Here is an 18,733-nt window from a genome sequence, read left to right on the forward strand (position 1 = left end):
TTAAGGCTCATACATAGTCTGGATTTACGGTGGTTAGGTGACCACCGAACTACAACATGAGCAAACCACCGCCACCACTCCAGCCCTTCTCTCTGTTTTTACTCACCACCGCTCAATGGTCAGCTCACCACCGGAGCGGTGGTCACCTCATCACCGAAGATCCAGCCTATATGAATAGGCCTTTAGCATCTCTGAACCTACAACATAGCTTTACTCATGGTCTACTCGAAAGACCAGTTATAGTTGAATATAAATGCCAGTTTAACATACTACTGCTATCACTCAATATAGATGGCGGTTTCGTCTACTCCTGCCAATAATGACATTCAGACTAGCACAATGACATAATGTGCACATAAAGCTGGTTTTGGTGAACTGAACATTCTGAATGGCACATTTCAATTAGTAGTGCGAGTTAGATATGCTGTAGCCTGGGCACGATTAGGGTACATGATCCTGTCGGGAGCGGATGATATCGTTACGTCATGTTGTAATATTGTTTTGTAGTAGTTTTTGTAGTAGTTTTGTTGTAGATTTTTCTCAATAAAAGCTCTCGTAGCCTGTAGCTTTTATTGAGAAAAATCGGTTTGAGGGAAAAGGAAGTTCCTCCGAGGTGGTGGAAAGCCTGGTGAGGCGAGGTTAGATATGCTGTATCATTCTCTACTAGTGGAGAAGTGGGTTTACGCTAAACATCTCTGAGTGGGAAACTCTTGGTTGGTAGAAAGGCCAACACACACAGCTCCGGAAGAGGAAAACACACATCCTAACACACGACATAGATCTAGACTACACTGGGACACTGGAACTTGAGTGGTGGTTTTCAGCTCCGGTCCTCCTGGTTATGCTGGTTTTCTATCTTACCATGACGACTTGTCTGCTGCAGCGCTAGTAGGGATCCCTGAACAACACTGGTGTGGCACTGGAGAACCAATGTTCTATCAAATATATCCCTCAACTGACATCTGTCCAACATGTTGCCCAAGGAAAACAACCTAAATCCACAATCATGGACGTCTGTCTGAAGTATGATTGGATGGCATCAGTCGGAGCTGAGCAGAGGATGACGGATGACTGGGCGGTGAGGGGGAGCGAGTACAAACGGGGCAAAGCTTACCACCACGGCGTTCTTGGACACAGACAGCCTAACGGGCTCTGAGCCCTGATTGGCTAGCCTGCCAGCCACCTGCAGGTTGATTGGTGTGCTCTGCGACTCCGGCCTGGCAGCGGTGATGGCGGTGGTGGTGACCATAGTGACGGTTGCCGGGCGCTGCGGCAGGACGGACGCGGGCGTGGCGGCTGCTTTTAGCACCAGAGGTAGAGTCTTGGTGGTCAGGACAGGAGTGACCGTCAGCGTCTGTTCAGGGATCACATGAGATGGGGGTAAAAACACAATTCCTTCCCCCTGGCCGTTACGACCTGGATTATTCAAAAAGATTATTGATAGAATAATTACTAAAAAGATTATTTATAGTTGTAGCCAATAAGCCAGTGTGTGTGTGTGTGTGTGTGTGTGTGTAATAGCTGGCATGCCAAAGAGGAAAGCCAAACAACTTGCCAAATACTGTTCTGTTTCAATTAAGTGTGTGTGTGTGTGTGTACCTGTTGGAGGACCCCCTGAGGGGTGGTCTGGTGGCTGGGGATGTTCTGCAGGAGGATAGGCTGCTTGTCGCCCCCTGTTGGAGAACTTTGAAGCTGCAGCTGCAACTTTTCTGGTTCCTGCTTCACCATTAACTCCTTCCTCAACTGTTCCACTACCTTTTTCTGGAGAGAAGGGACGAGTTGAGGTGAAAGGTTAAGAAGAACGAGATTAACCCATTTTGGTGTTAGCATTATGTTATGCTTTAGCTATTTTTGAAAAATCGAAGAACGACTGACATAGAAACATAGCTTTTTCAGAAAACTGTCAGGATGTAGAAGACATTTTTAGAATCTGAACGCAGGTCAAAATGGGTTAAGGATTCTTCACGACAACAAGACAAACCCGGGTGTGAGCCCCCGTCAAGAGCATCCCCACGGTATGGGAGCTAGTATTGTGCCCCGGGGTGGGCGGGACTTTCGCCCTACAGTTTGGGTGAGACGGAGGGCTGAGGGCCCGGCGTGTCCTTGACTGCAAAGCGATACAGAGAGTGGTGCCAATGAACCAATCAGTGCATTGTTCCGAGGTGATCAGAATTCATTCTGACTAGGGCTGCCACCGTATATATTAAGATTTTTTTTTTTTATATTCTCTAAACAACAGTCTCCAAATTGTACAGCCAAAATATATAGCTAATACTACTGTACCGTCAGTCACCATTGATTTATTGTCACTCGAAACACACACACACACACACACACACACACACACACACACACACACACACACTAGTGTTGCGCGGGCCGACCCGCTACCCGCAGGGCGGACTGAGTTCAAGTCGAGATATTTTAACTTTACTGGCGGGACGGGCTGAGGCGGGTTAAATAATGTATACTGCGATTTGACTGAATGATTGTTGTTGCCACAAGTCCTGGGAGGACATTTGCACAGCCTACCGGATTGTTGTTGTGTTGCTGTGCTGGACACTGGTTGATATTGCCTCCTTTCACAAATAAATCCCAAAACAGCGTGACTGTGATAGCCTACTTCCAAATCTACGATGTGTTATCACACACACACACACACACACACACACACACACACACACACACACACACACACACACACACACACACACACACACACACTACAAGGACACAAATGTGTACACAGTGCTGTAAAGAATGCAATCAGCAAATACCGGACAAATACCCACACACCCTTCAGGGGTACAAGTAACAGCCATATTTGGCGGCTACCGATTTCAGATTTCACAAAATTTTGCAAGCCGTTTAGGTGCTTTTTTGGCATCCCAACTTATTGGAAGCCTCTTACAACAACCTACTGTATGTACATGTCCTAGGCTGCCAAAGATAAACACAAGTAGATAGTACCTACAGCCTAGCTCTGATGCTCTGGTATTTAATGACTTTGGTCATAAAGGCTTCTTCTTCAAAGGTGCAGTCAGGCCACTTCAAGAATGGAAACTGATCTGTTCTCTTCATTGACGATAACAACATCTGGTGTGTTTAGCAGCGAGATGTGCAAAATGCATTCCAGGATTTTCAGCACAGAGTTGAAACATGGAAGGTTTGACACAGGAATGTTTGTACATTCTCACAGACATAGTGTCAAATGTTTAGATATGTCCTTTGTTATGAGATCAACTGTTCTGTCGTGGCGTGCTATGTAAAGCCCTTTATAGGCATAACAGCCATTCAGAATGTGTGACATACAGTAACAAGCCCTCTGTGGTGTGATGCAAGCAATGAGGTGCACACACACACACACACACACACACACACACACACAAACACACACAACCCAGACACACACACACACACACACACACACACACACAACCCAGACACACACACACACACACACACACACACACACACGTATGACAGAACAATGACATTTGCAACCCAGAATCAACAACAGATGAAGTCTTTGTGTTGCCTGGCAACAACACTGCATTCTCCAGCAGACTCTCAATGCTCTGCTCATAATGAACAGTAATCAATATAGGGGTGCACGATTATGAAATCATGACCGATATCCGATGGCCGATTTCGATACACTTACAGATTATATCGTGCATCTCTAGTAATCAATAATCATTAACCTGTCCATTATTATATTCATCTGGTAATATACTCAACCAGTAAAACACCTGAGGGCGAAAAGCAACCTCGCCTGTGTGCCCGCATCCGCCTCGTTGATGGCAGACTGCTGGGCGAGCGCTGGCGCTTTGACATGAATTCTGTATCCAATCCACTTTATTTATAAAGCACATTATTATACAACAAGGTTGAAACAAAGTGCTGTACACAAAGAAATACTAAAAAAAGCAACAACAACAACAGTGCATGAACAGGGCAACATAAGGACACAATGCAGTGGAAGCAGCAACTCATACTTCAAATGTTCAAATGCCAAGGAGTACAAGTGAGTTTTCAGACGTGATTTAGGCAGGGAAGCTGGAAGTACCCTCACTAAAAAGGCCGGGACAACGCTCCACACGTCCCAAACTCTTCTCCCTTCTGGCTCCAAAACTGTGGAATGCACTTCCCATTGCAGTCAGAACTGCAGCATCACTCCCAATCTTCCGCCGTAGTCTGAAAACCCACCTTTTTAGACTCCATCATGGCCCATAGCACTTACCCTACCCCCCTTAGATAGCAATTTAAACACAGACAAGGATTGAGAAGCTCTTGAGGTGGAAGTTCATTCCACAGTGTGGGTGCTACAACAGAAAATGACCTATCCCCCCGGGATTTCAGCTTTGATTTAGGGATCTTGAGAAGTGACTGTAGTGGCCATATAAGGAGCATGTCTTGAGTGTACAGGGTTTGATAAGGTCAGATCAACATATGGAATGTCAGAACAGGTCAGCTGCATATGCCAGCTGACCTGAATATGGGCTTCAAGGACACACATAATATTACAATGACTGAACTCTCCAACTCTCCAAGTGTAAGCCAACATAATGAGCTAGGTCTGTTAGGACATTGGACAAATCTATAGATGCACTCTGACATCTGGGTACCACAACTTTGCATAACCGGAGGGGCATGCATTTCCTCAGCCTAGCCTAGAAAAAGGTTACCATTTATTATCTTTTAATTTCTCAAATGCTCCAAAAGCTACACTCTAACCACTACACTACAAGACACGATACTGTCCACTTAAAAACTAAAATGCACTACATTACATAATGATTACTAAATTGCTTTTTATTTTTTTGCACTATTGCTTCTTTTAGAATTATAACAGATGGAACAGAGAGAAACATTAGGTCAGATCACTCATAGCATCTCTGAGGATAGAATTCTGGATGAGCAGGACATTTGCAGCATTTTGTAGGAAACAGGCCACTCCTGAAAACTTTGGAAGGCAATCTTAGCCAATCAAGTGTAGAATCTGAGAAATCCAACAGAATCATCTTGATCACATGACTACAGAGATCATGTGTACCGATTTGCGTGAGATTTGGATGAACAATGTGTTTTGCAGAAATCTGCCTCATGGTGGCGCTATAACCGGCAGATGTGGAGGGATGCAGGGAAAATGTTTTTCCATGGCCTCTAGGTGCAGTTATAGGTAAAACAGGAATTGCCCCGTTATAGCTGATTTGGGGAAAAAATCATTTGCATGTCGTCCTCGGCCAGTGGAAATGTGGAAATGTGCAAATGTGCGTGTATAATTTCACAGAAATTGCACACTGCGTTTGTGATTTGTGGCATTTTGTTCGAAACGGACCAATCATGTGAGCTTTGGAAGCCAATCTTAGCCAATCAGGATGGAAGATGGGAAATGGTGCAGATCGGTATTTATCACATGACTATGGAGATAGTGTATACCGAATTGTATGTATGTATGGATGAAATGTGTAAGAGACTAAGAGTAATCTACATAAATGTGTTTTTCCAAAATCTGCCTCATGGTGGCGCTATAACAGGCCGTTGTTATATATAAGAGGTTCGTCGTTGGTATCCAGGGAGTGTGTGTGTACAGTTTGGCATGGATCGGGCCGGAAAACATACTGTACTCTCTCCCCATGCCTTCGGCCTGGTAGAGACAAATATAAATGTGCAGTTCCCACTCCAAAAAAGGGCCAGATTACATTGCATTCATTTGGCCAGTGGCCATTGCCTCTTAGAGTGTTTCTTTGTAATATTTAGACTCCATCACATGCATTGTTTACTTCTCTTCAGCATGTACCAATGTCATGATGGAGAATGAATTGGTCGTGTGGGGTAGAGCTTCAGCACATTGCGGCATCATAAGCCATTTCGTTTTTTATGACAATGGACTTTTAAAATTATATTAACACAACATTAACTTTAAACATTAACATTAAAGTCTCTGAAGATATATGGGTGCAGGTCTTTAAGATATTTAGTTTGCCAACTTTTGCAGATCTGCTTTTGCTAATCTTTTGCCTTTCCATCTGCATCCACCTCATAGGCAGAATGTTGCCAAAAAGCAGTCCTACTTTGTTATTTTTGGACTAAAGTTATAGGGCCATGACTAATAATTCTATTCATAATAAATCGCGTCTGGTTGGCTGTGTTGACATCCAGTCGTGCATGCATAATGCATCTGCAGCGCAGCTCTGTGTGCACTCTGGCTCTGCCACCAGTCATGAGACATAGCCACAGGTCTGGGATCAGTTGATTTTCTGCCACCAGTAACAGTCATGAGACATAGCCACAGGTCTGGGATCAGTTGATTTTCCAAGTTGTGGAAAACTGATAGTATAGATGCAATTTTGTAGTGCGTAGGCAATTTCAATATTAGCAAATGTGCCAATAACAGTAATAGTACCGTTTTCAAAATGTTGTATGGAAAACGTATTGATGCTTTTCACAACATACTTTTCTACACCTGCATTTGAAATGTATTTTAAGTGAATCAACATTAATTGTTCTCGTAACATTGTTTTGCACTTAATACGTAATATGCACGTAATATTTCACCTATAAGTGCAAAACAATGTTACGAGAACAATTAATGTTGATTCAAGATTGCTATTTCCAAAGATGTTGTAGGGGTACAGGCTTTAGTTCTGACACTATTATTTGTCCGACAGTCATTAGACCGACAACCTACCTCAAACCCTAACCTAACCATAACCGCAATCAATTAGAGCAGAGCCAGGACAATAGCAGAAACACAAAGCCATTTAGATTCAAAATCAGACCGTGGTCTGAGGTTGACACTAATGGACTTGATGGGTGGACTTAATCCCCTCAAAGGTAATTACACTTTAATCATTGACCTCCAGAAACCTACCTCAGAGGTGACTAGATTAAGCCAGACTAAATCTAAATATAAGATTGAGAAGATTTTAGTACTTCTAGTAAGACTAAATCTTAATTGCCCAGACTCTTCTTCAACAAAGACGGCGAAAGTAAACATTCTTTGTTCTGTACTCATACAATAGTATGGTACAAAACACTGAAGTCCTTAAACCAGAAACATAACCGCAAGCACGGGAGCAGCGCATGTTCGAGCGCTAGTCCGACCGTTGTTCCCGCATGTCGGACTAATGCTCCATCGGAATTACCATCGGATGATTGGGATCCCGAGTTGTAGACAGTCACCACACTAGTTTAGTCAGTCACCACACTAGTTTAGTCAGTCACCACACTAGTTTAGTCAGTCACCACACTAGTTTAGTCAGTCACCACACTAGTTTAGTCAGTCACCACACTAGTTTAGTCAGTCACCACACTAGTCAGCCAGTTTGTCAATGCCGGAATGATGGCAGCATGATTTTACTTGCACCACATTGTCATTTGTATGGATCTGAGTCTGTTCAAAGTGTTCATACAAGTTAACACTTAGTCCACCATTGGCATTAGATCTACGTCAATTAAAAGCAATTAATAAATGTTACGCTTAACGCCAATGCAGTTGATGTATGGCAATTGGTCTTTTATAGTGCTTTTGATTGATCAAGTCATAATGCTACTCACGTTAGCATGGGGTTGCTAGACTGGTGTCAATAACACTGGATCACGCCATTCTGATCGCCATGCCCATAAAACACCCATTCTATCTGTTTCTTTCAAACGCCTGTTTCTCCTTGTCCCAAATGGCATTTTTGGTCAAAACAAGGTTTATTCCACGGCCCAGAGCCAACGCTGTGATGCCCTCCATGATGCATCATCCCTCCCTGTTTACCGACCGGTGCAGCTAGAACATCGTCACACACCCCAACATCAGATCACATCCGCCGTGAATTATATCACAGTTTATCAATAAATGCCGGCGGCCTAAAGCGTTAAGTTACTTGCATTGCGCATATACTGTAGTAACTGAACAGGGAGGAGGCCATTCCATTATTAGACTGCATCTTGTTTTTTTCTTTTTCACTGTACAGGTTGTCGTTCCACTCAGTAGGATAAATAGACCTCAGGTAAATTCCCTAAATATCCACCGACACTTGGACTTTATGTTCCAAAATGAATCAGGCAGGTCAGGCTACGATTGGGTAGCTTGTCCGACTCTGAACCCATTCTTCAGTGGGATAGAAGGAAACATGGAAACACCAGAACCCAATTACAAATGTCATATCATCCAGAGTGGTGATAAGCCCGCGGCTCATTTCAACCAATAGTCTTTTAGTCTATTTAAAACATTTAGTCAATGTGACAAACTCTCATTGGCTTATTTCAAAACAATAGGAATTGACGAATACAATCATCTACTGTTGGACTTGGGACTTAATTAATTCCTCATCTAATCATCTGCATGTGTCATCCTTCGTCTATACTCCACAGAAGGGTGTAGAGCACAGTGCTGCCAGCGGTAGCATTAACAATGGATTGTGATGACGATGCAGTATTAATTCAGTAAAATTAAGTTTGTATTAAACTTACCTGTTTCTCACTGAGAGCTGTGATCTTGGCCTGTAGTTCATGGAGCTGTTTTTTTAAGTCAGCATTCTGGAGAGAGAGAAAAAACACACACAGTGAACAAATGATTCTGTACTGCTTCAACACTAAACATGAACAGTCAACTTCACTAACAACACACTAGTCTGCTTCAATACTAAACATGTACAGTCAGCGTCAACGTAAGAAATCTGCTTCAAACGGCTTGCTTCATCAACAGATTCCTTCAACGCCAATATAACTGCTCTCTGAAAGCTACAACACCAATCAGCTTCAACAACAAAGACTGCTTCAGCACTCGTTCACCGCGCACACGCACGCACGCACACACGCACGCACAGAGAGAGAGAAAAGAAAAGCCATGCAGCAGAGACACACACACACACAAAGATAGACGCAGCGAAACAGAGAGGAAAGATACACTAACAGTATAAAGAGAATAGAAGGAGAAACAGAGTGAGTCAGACAGGCAGTGCTGCTGTTTATCTCAGTATAGGACCGCCATGAACACAAACACAGACTTTTGGTTCATAAGCTGGGGTCCGGGGAGCCCCAGTGGTCCTTGAGCGTGAATAAATATATACAAATATAGCACCAAAATCAGTTTAACCACTTTAACCCAATATATCGGCTATTTGTCAATAGCAGATCTACAAGCTCACTGCACATTGTGATGCGCCAAGTTGAGAGCTTGTAGATCTGCCATTTTCAAAAAGTATTTTGAACATTTGGCATATTTTTTAAACCTTTTAACAACACAAATCTTGTGGACTCTTGTGGAAAATATTATCATATGGGGCCAAATAATACATTACTTAGTTTTACAATCACTGCTCTAAGTCGGTGATTCTCAAACTGTCAGTGATTTTGCTAAATGTGCAACATTGTTTTCTCACTCAACGGTAAACATGGTATCTGCTTCATAATTTTTTATCGTTACTGTACCAAAAGAGATGAACAAAGTAACAAACTATACTAAAAATGGTCAAACAATTGGCCAAATTGTCAAACATTACACAAGAAAGATATTGTGAAAATAGCTGACCTGCATGCTCACATTCACAATGCCTCGCAAGTTGAGCAGCTTACCTGAGGGTCCTGTTTCATCTGGGCAACCAGTTTCTGGGAGAGGAACATGGGAAGAAAATAATTAAGAAACACCTCTACCATAGTGACACTTAGTGGCTGAAACTGGTACTACTATAAAACAAATTGCAATAACATTGTATGAAATACAGTATGTCATAGTGTATTACATAAACTAATATCCCCAAAATATAAATGAGTATAACAGGGCTCGAAATAGCGACCATTTTGGTCGCAAATGCGCCTGAATTTTAATCTTTGCAACCTAAAAATATATTTGGGAGCACCAGTGCCAATACAAATAATTACTGTGGTGCGCCTGGCTTCAACGATCGATTGTAGAAAAACGGGCGCTCTGAGCCGCTCTCTGACATCCACTGCACTGCTCCTGTCTGCTAGCTGCACTAGCACTTGATGCTAACAAACCAACGTGTGGAGTGTGTAGTTAACTACTCTTTGACACAACGGTACGGGACAACATTGAGCGCTGCATCGCTCACATTCCAGAGCGCCTCGGCTCGCAACTTCACCATGTGTCAGAAAGTACATTATTTCAAGCGTTCAGATTCAGAAAAGACCGGAGCCTCTAGCTCCGGAGGCGGACCGGCTCAGCTGTGTGTGTATGCGCGCACAGCCACACAGAGAGAGGGAATGAGAGAGAGAGGAAGGGAGAGAGAATAGCAGACTTGTAAGTGTTTCTACATAGCAGCAGTATTGATACTTTTACTTAAGTAAAACATTAGAGTAATTTATCCACCTTTTTACATCGAAATTATTTTATATTAGAAATTCTAATATATGATCTAAATAGGCTATGAAGGTGAAAAACACAAAACAAAGAATAAGAAAACAGGTGATGTGACTGGCCGGAATCAGTGTAGACTAGAGGGTCCTCATCTGGAGATGTTTGATGCCTCTGTCTCTTTGAAGAGATGGATGGATGAGGGACAGACACTACATGTTAAATTCTGGCATGCATTTTTATACTTTGGTCATTTCATGTTATTTGTAAAGTAAACAACACGTTATATTATTGTTTTTATGAACGTAAAAAAATCGATTACATATTGGTGCTCCTTAGATTTTGGTGGGTGCTCCTAATTTCTTTCTGGTGCTCCTTCATTTTGAAATATAAGTAAGTATATAATATAAGTAAAAAAGTTAATTTCGAGCCCTGGTATAAGCATGAATAGTAAAACTGTAAAACTGCTATTTAAGAAGTGATTTTCTATGGCTGATATATTTCCATGTCGTTTGATTAATATGCAGTAACAACCCAATCTGAGAGTGACATTAGTTTATGTGTAGTTTAAATGATTCAGGTTGTAAACTTATTTTAGACGTAAAGATAGTAGGGCTGTAACTATCAATTATTTTCTTAGTGATTATTTTATCGATTACTTTTGATTTGTCGAATAATCAAAAGTGCATTTACAAAATACATGTTTACATCAACATGAAAATAATTCTACTAGATTTTTCTTTTTTTTAATCAATTAGTCATTCTATTAGATTTTCTGAACAAATAGCAGAAATAGATGATCAAAAATCTTTTCTGTATTTTTGAAATTCAACAGGGTTCCTACACATTTGGAATTTCTAAATTCCATACTTTTTCCAGACTAATTTCGGGGCAGGGAATTCTCACTTTCTAATACAGCCAGAAAACACCTTTCTGGCAGCCAGCTGGGTAGCAACCGTAGCATGCATCGTTAGTCATTAGACTCCCAATCCACACCTACAGGGTTTGAATCCCGCTGCCATCACTATCAACACTAACAACCGTAGACTTGTTTTTTTGGCCGATAAAAGTATAGTTTTAGATCGGGACGGAGGGGCGCCGTCTCAAGCAAAGTTGAGCCACGAGACACCACCGAGCAAGTTGTCTTGTCGACGTTGCGAAGTTCGCTTGAGCCGACTCCTTTCGGGTTGCAACTCAATAGTAAATCCTCGTCCACCAGAGTCCCGCAAGTAGAGAAAGTCGCGGGGCATCCCCATTTACACAAAGCAGACAATGCTCGCAAATGTGACACATAACTAGAGGCGAAGCCGTTTCTCGTGCGTCAGACGTTCGGTAGGCCAATCAGAGGCAGCTTGGCATCAAGTCTGTTGCTGTATGTATACACAATTACACATAACCTGCCTGGTTGGTGATTCCAGCTTGCGCTGTCTGTCGCCTACAGTATTACTGTAGGTGACTGGTGTGTCCATACTCCCAGGGCAGCCAAGGGGGCCAAGCTAGTGCTGCATGATTCTTGCTCAAATGTGAATCTCAATTTTCCTCCGCAAGAATTGAGATCACGATTCTGTGAGAGGGGGTCCTCATTTTCATGAAAATATTTGTCTTTAGTCTGTAGTTGCTGAACATTACTACATTAAAAATGTGGCGCCTGGAGCCAACTACTGTGGCTTTAAACAGACAACATCAAAGTGCTCGACTTAAACCTCTCTTAAAGTCTCTCTCTTGTAGCAAAAAAACATAAGAGTAACTACAATGAATTGGACAGCCAACTAGTACTGCGCGATTCTTGCTCAAATTTAGGATTTGAGATTGCGTAGGTGTTTGAATCTAGATTCCGACATTTTTTCAATTAATTGTGCAGCACTAGGCCAAGCCTCGACGTGCAAAGGCCCACTTGGTGCCACTGTGCCAGAATGTATGTATAGAGGCACCCTGGCCGCCCTGTCTGCTATTTTTCAAAAATAGCAGACCAACAAGCTCGTAGCACGCCACTCGGTGGCGCACTATGAGCTTGTAGATCTGCTATTTTTCAATAGCTAAAGCATGACATAATGCACCAAAAGGGGTTCCCGCCCAAAATGGGTTAAAGGCTATGAGCTGGAATCACCGACCTGGCAAGGACCAGGAGGCTCCCCCCCAAGTCCCCTGCCTGGGAAAACAGAACAGCAGTAATAGTCTGGAAACATGAATATTTTTTCCATACATTATTTTCCATTTTCCATACTTTTCCAGACCTGGAAAAGTATAAAATTAAATACCATACTTTCCCATACCTTTCATAGTTGAGTAGTAGGAACCCTGATTCAATTACCCGGTACTTTATTCAAATCGATAATTTTTCATAATTGTTTAAATCGATTAATTCAATTCAATTCAATTGTTGCACGCCTACATGATAGGTTAGAAATTTAATTTAGATATAAGGTTAATCTGGGTGTATTTGACATTTAATGTCTGCATTTACATGCTGTCTGTGTACTTGGCATTAGAAGGACCTTCTAATGCTTGAGGGGACCATTCTTTTTCCAAATTGTTTTACAGACCAACTCATCCGTGCTTTCACCAGATAAGCTCAAGTCCTGTAGAGCCATGCCGTTAAAAGAGGGAGGGAACTTTGTATGTATGAGAAAAAAAGAACAGATCTACATGCTACCAACTTCAGCTACCAATGCATGGTAGGCTTGTAGATCTGCTCTATTTTGTAAGCGACGCTGTTGTACTACACTGTACAGAGTATAAAACAACAACTGTAACTGATATAGAATGTGCCCTCACTGTTAACACGATATAAAGTTCTTCTGAAAAGTCAGATCGTGGAGAAGTTCTATTTGTTCGGGGCGGCGGTGGCTCAGGGGTAGAGTGGCTGGATGGTAACCACAAGGTTGCCAGTTCGAACCCGGGCTCCCCCAGAGTTAGTGTCGAAGTGTCCTTGAGCAAGACACTGAACCCCTAATTGCTCCTGATGTGCTGGTTAGTGCCTTGCATGGTTTCCACTGCCATCAGTGTCTGAATGGGTGAATGTAATGCACAATCTATGTTAAGTGCCTTGGATAGAGGCGCTATATAAATGCACCATTTACCATTTAATATCGAGTGCACGTGAGATGAGCTCGAACGTGACAATTTCACGGCATATACCCGTCAGATCGACTGTGCCCTCCTACCCAAACGTAGGGCCTCTCATTGAAAACCAATTACTAGGTGGGTCCGTAAGCCACTTCCCGTGTGAAAAGCCCTTTTAAGTGTCTTGCTTAAAGACATATTGGCTGTGTGTTGAGGGTGTTTGCTGTACCTGATGGATCTGGATCTCCACCTTCAGAGCGTCCTGTAATGTCTGCAGCTCCATCATCGAGCCGCTCAATCTGCCAGCCAGTCTGGGGAAACGATCTGCCTGAAGATAGAAAAGAACACACAATTCATATAGATATCCACATAAGTAAATATAAGTATCTGATTGATAGAATACTTTATTAACAGTTGCACAGGGAAGTACAGTACATGGTCTGCTAAAAAGGGTTTATCCAAGAAAGCCTATGGCTTGTTTCCATTGGGGTCCTTTTGTACTCAATTAATCGAAACATTTAATGATAGACAAAATGACAATACTATGCTAAACATCATCTAAATAAAAGTAGTAAATAAAGATATGTACACAGTAAACAGCTCAGGGTAGAAAAGAGAACGGAAGATTATATGGGTTGGGACATTTATTTGCCGTTTCATTTATTCTCCACACATATTCAAGTACATTTGTACTTTCTCTTCTACATCTAACCCAACCTAATTAAGGAGCAGCATGAGCCAGAGGCGTATCTACAATAAGGCGAGGGCAGGCCTGTCCAAATCCATTTCTGCCTCATGGCCAAAATCCATACAATGAGAAGAAAAAGACAAAAACAAGACCTGAGAACTATTAATGGACAGCTGATTGGCCGAGCGCGACCCTGACAATCACCCATTGGAATGTAAATGCATGCCTTTGTATCCTACTCGTCTGGCAGGTATATCTCTATGAAAACCTTTAGTGCTCCGATTGTGCGCGGGGAGACGACAATTAACACATCTTGTCTGCCCCAAAACGTAATCCCTGGATACGCCACTGGTATGAGCAGTACCTGTGAACCAACTCCAGATCTAGAGCCAATACTGCTGAATGGATGTGAAGGTGTCCATAAGGAAGACCCATAGACCCCTTACCACTTATCCCAAAAGGTATTTGCCATTTCTTTATATTTTGAAAAACCTTTTAAAATAGATCAAATATCCAATCTACAAGCGCACGTGTTGATGTAGATCGGCAATTTGAAGAATTAAAAAAGAAAAAAAAAAGAAACGGCAAATAAGTTTAGGGATAAGGGGTAGTTAACCCAAACAGAAAAGCCCCAGTCGGCCTGGGCCGTGGCTCAGCGGTCCAGGCACCTTGGCCGGTAGTCAGAGTCTGGCAGTGTGCCGCGGGTTCGACTCCCGATCCCGACGGCCTTTACTGCATGTCACTCCCCCATTTCCTGTCAGCCTACTGTCTGTCCCTCTACAAAAAATATAAAATAAAGGCGAAGGCCACAAAAACAAACATTAAAAAAAGAAAAAGAAAAGCCCCAGTCAGGTTCAAACCCCACACGACTCTTCTAGGTAACGGTTGCTCACCTCTGAGCCACCTGTTACAGGTAACACTTACTGTTATGAAACCATCATCTCTGTGTGTATACATGCTTACATATTATAGGTCTATTATAAATACAAGGACATACATGAAAGGACTACTGTATTGTCTACCGACTGAACAATATACCTACTATGTGGACCTACTACTTCCTTTCAGTCAGTCAGAACTTCTATAAGTCACAGTCCAGACAATCAGTCAATTAATCAGTCTAACACTCGGCCAGACAGACAGGCAGTCTACCCATCTGTACTCAGAAATTCAAGGTCACGCTAGGTCACAGTCTCTCTGCTACCGAGCATTACTAAAGAAACACACACACATGACTGTGTACAGCTATGCATTTACGGCACAAACAAATACGTGTTTTACCACTTAGACACAGTACACAATGTACTCCACACAAATGAATGGGGTGGGCAAAGAAATCGATTCACCCAAATATCGTGATTTTTTTAATGCCACAATTTTAAATTTGAATCGTGGTATATATATATATATATATATATATATATATATAGGTTTAGGTTAGTTTTTTCAGATTTTTTTAAAAGTAAGACTGACTGGCTGCGTTGAAGTGCATGATTCAACTTTTTATGGTTTATACTTTATATTGTTTATAATAATTTAAAAATGTTCTAGTATAAAAAATAAAATAAAAAGTAACTTAGGGGCAAAATCTCATAGATCGCAATATCGAATCGCAATATAATTAAGAATCGCAATATAAATCGAATTGGCACCGTAGGTATCGATATCGTATCGAAGCGGGAGGTAAGTGAATCGTCCCACCCCTATACCCTACACTACAAGTTGCTTTGTACTGTATTAACTATAATACTAGTATAATAATACTACTACATGAAGTAATTTACAAGTTGTCCTATAAGTTAATTGACATATAATAACTAACACACCTTTGTCTGTTCTAAGAGAACAAGTGCAGATCTTGATGGGATGCATGAAGACTCGGAAAAACACAAGGTCAAGACTTTTACTGGTTGAATGAAATGAAATGAAATTAGCTGTTATTTATTCACCCTATCATGCATTGTCTTGAGTAATAATGCAGACCATCTAAAACAATACATGTATACAAATAATACAATTTAATATAAAAAATATTTAATCTCATAATTTACCTTAACACCGTCTCCAGTGGGAACAGCATCCAACTGAAGCATTAAAGAGCCGCTAGAATATTAAACAAGAAAATCTGGTTCAGGTTACATTACAAGTTAAAGGTTGCAAACTTTACTTCAATATGTCAGTCAGATTTAATTTTTACTTTACTACTTCAAATCTAACCAGACATGGCGTTATTTCTAATTGCACTGGGCACAAGTCTGTTAGGGCGGCCATACTGACCACTGAGGGAAAAAAAGAAAACGGATTCAATGTCAATTTAAGTAATTTAAAGCACACAGTGCACAGGATTGGACACAGATGTGCCACCATCTTTACTGTAGTTCTGACATTGTTGCAATTAATCTAAATCGGGAGAGCGATATAGCGGATATAAAGCTTATGGATGGTAGTTTTGTTATATTTAGCACACTCAAATTCAACCCTTGTACTCCACATCTCCTATTTTCTATTCTACTAGTAAATTAATTGCATTCACCTGATGACCTTGTCATTCTAGTTGTCTAAACAGGGACATTGGACAGCAGGTGAATGCAATTATCTACCCGGTAAGGTAGGAAACAAAGCAGTACTGGGTGTCCCCAAGGACCAGAGGTGAAATATCTTGTTCTAAAGGAATTCAAATACAACCAAATACCAAATACTGTCTGAAGTGACTCTCTTTCTTGGATAACCAGTTTCACTGAATGCAAAACTTGCAGTACCATTTATATTAATAAATACTGCATATATCGAACTACAAACAATAGTGATAATCTTTCTTGGAGAATCCGTTCCACTTATGTCTGGACAGAATATAGTTGATTATGGATGTCACAAATGAATCCAAGATGCCTAATCAGAGGGAAGGTGCAAGATATTTTTGGTGGGAGAATTTTTTTTACTTAATTTGGAGGGGCTGAGTTATTCACATTTCCATGTTCAACTTATTATCTTGGCTTTAAAATATACATTCAGAGGCAACTTCTCTTCTGGTATTATTTATTTATTTGAAATTTCACTAAAAGCACCTTGAGTTGCAGCAACTCATTTTCAAGGGGGTCCTCATTAAAACAGCTGGTAAGTCTTTATATTAAGGTCAGGTCTGTAATGCGTTATAACCACATTAATAGTGCATTGTAATGCACTTATAAGGCATTATAACACTGGGTCACCTGAAAACTACAGATGGGGGACCAGTGGTCTAGTACCTTTATGGGTAAAGATCTTATCGATAATTAAATCTAGCCATGACCTTTTGACATTTAAAATCCAGAGCAACTAGTTCCTTCTGTTTACCCCTGAAATGGAGGCATATGGCAGAACTTACCGCCGGGCTGTGAGTCTGGATTCCACCCCACTGGGCTTCCCTGTAACACAAAGAATTCAACACACAGAACACAAGCTTGTTACAAATGTGGCTACCACACATCATCTGTAATAGGATTATGGCATAATAAAAACAAATAATAATAATAATGTACTTTAGAATGAGAAAAGTTTATTTTTGTTTTATCCAAAAAGAGGAGTTCAGGTGGTTGCACACTGAACGTGCTTGGTGTGTGGGGACCTTTAGAGCTAAAAGTCAGAGGTCACACAGTGACATTTCCACAGCGTTAAGGTGGTTGCACAATGCACAGTGACACTGGACATGTTTTCCAGAAAACCGATAGAGAAGAAACGCTGATAAAATCCGAAAAACTCACTCAGTGTGCAGGGACCTTTATATCTACTTCCCTGTCCTGCTAAAAAGTGCTGTGTTTTATTAGCACTGTTCCTATGTCATGCTTAGTTTGCTTGTATATCTGGGTTCAAACACTTACATCCAAAACAGGTCAACTACAAATGATACTAAGAGTATCATTTGTTATCATCATCACAGAACCTGAGACAGCGAGGATTATGTACCCATCTCTGAGAGGGATGCAACTACTGAGGCAGAGAGAGAAAGAGAAAGCAGCCCACTTTTACCATTTGCATTTTACAGTAGGCCTACTGTTTAGTCATTTAGATCAAGGTTTTTCAAAGTGGATAATACTTGGAATTTAACTATATCACTTCAGTTTAACCACTATGACCACTTTGACCCTCTAAACTTTGTGAAAGCAGACCCGAGTTGCACTGTACAAATACTTGGTGCAATCTTTTTCAGACAAAAGTACACTAAGTCTCTTCACCAAAATATAGCAGATCTACAAGCTCACAGCCCGTTACTATTTTTGGTGAATGTTTCCCCCGGAATAGGGATGATTTTAGTGGTTAAACGCCAAGTATAAAAGTTATTTTCAATCTGTTCTAATGGAAACAGATATTCTCAGATTTCCTTGTGACATTGTATTTTAGGGGGAAAGACTTACATACTTGATGCTGTAAAGTCATGTAATAATTCATGCATTCAGGAATGCAGTGGATAAAAGTTATTTACAGGGGTTCCCCGAGCAAAAAAAATAAATATTTTTTTTGAGAAGCACTGATTTATGATGCTCTCATACAGAGACATCTGCAAAGTACAACAATAGAATAATGTTCAAATCCCAGATAAACAACATTAAAATCTAACAATAGCATGAGAACTTTTCCAGTGGCCAGATATACCTGTGATCCATAAAGTTCATAGAATGAGAAAGTGACCAAAG

At 41.2% G+C, this 18,733-nt stretch overlaps 1 protein-coding gene across 8 annotated transcripts in view; it reads right to left on the bottom strand.

The window, feature by feature from the left end:
- phf21ab (PHD finger protein 21Ab) overlaps nt 1-18,733 on the bottom strand; it is a 38,943-nt gene that overhangs the window by 18,831 nt on the left and 1,379 nt on the right. For all 8 annotated transcript variants that reach the window (XM_083763109.1, XM_083763107.1, XM_083763106.1 and 5 more), the window contains 7 exons: nt 17,428-17,467; nt 16,115-16,166; nt 13,605-13,703; nt 9,574-9,606; nt 8,470-8,535; nt 1,600-1,761; nt 1,115-1,354 (listed from right to left, as the gene is read on the bottom strand). In XM_083763109.1, coding sequence (XP_083619235.1) covers nt 1,115-1,354; nt 1,600-1,761; nt 8,470-8,535; nt 9,574-9,606; nt 13,605-13,703; nt 16,115-16,156 — 642 coding nt within the window. In that variant the 5' untranslated portion in view covers nt 16,157-16,166; nt 17,428-17,467. The remainder of the gene's footprint in view (nt 1-1,114; nt 1,355-1,599; nt 1,762-8,469; nt 8,536-9,573; nt 9,607-13,604; nt 13,704-16,114; nt 16,167-17,427; nt 17,468-18,733) is intronic.

This window comes from Protomyctophum parallelum, assembly GCF_964188405.1.
Source record: "Protomyctophum parallelum genome assembly, chromosome: 4".
NCBI classification, from domain to species: Eukaryota; Metazoa; Chordata; class Actinopteri; order Myctophiformes; family Myctophidae; genus Protomyctophum; species Protomyctophum parallelum.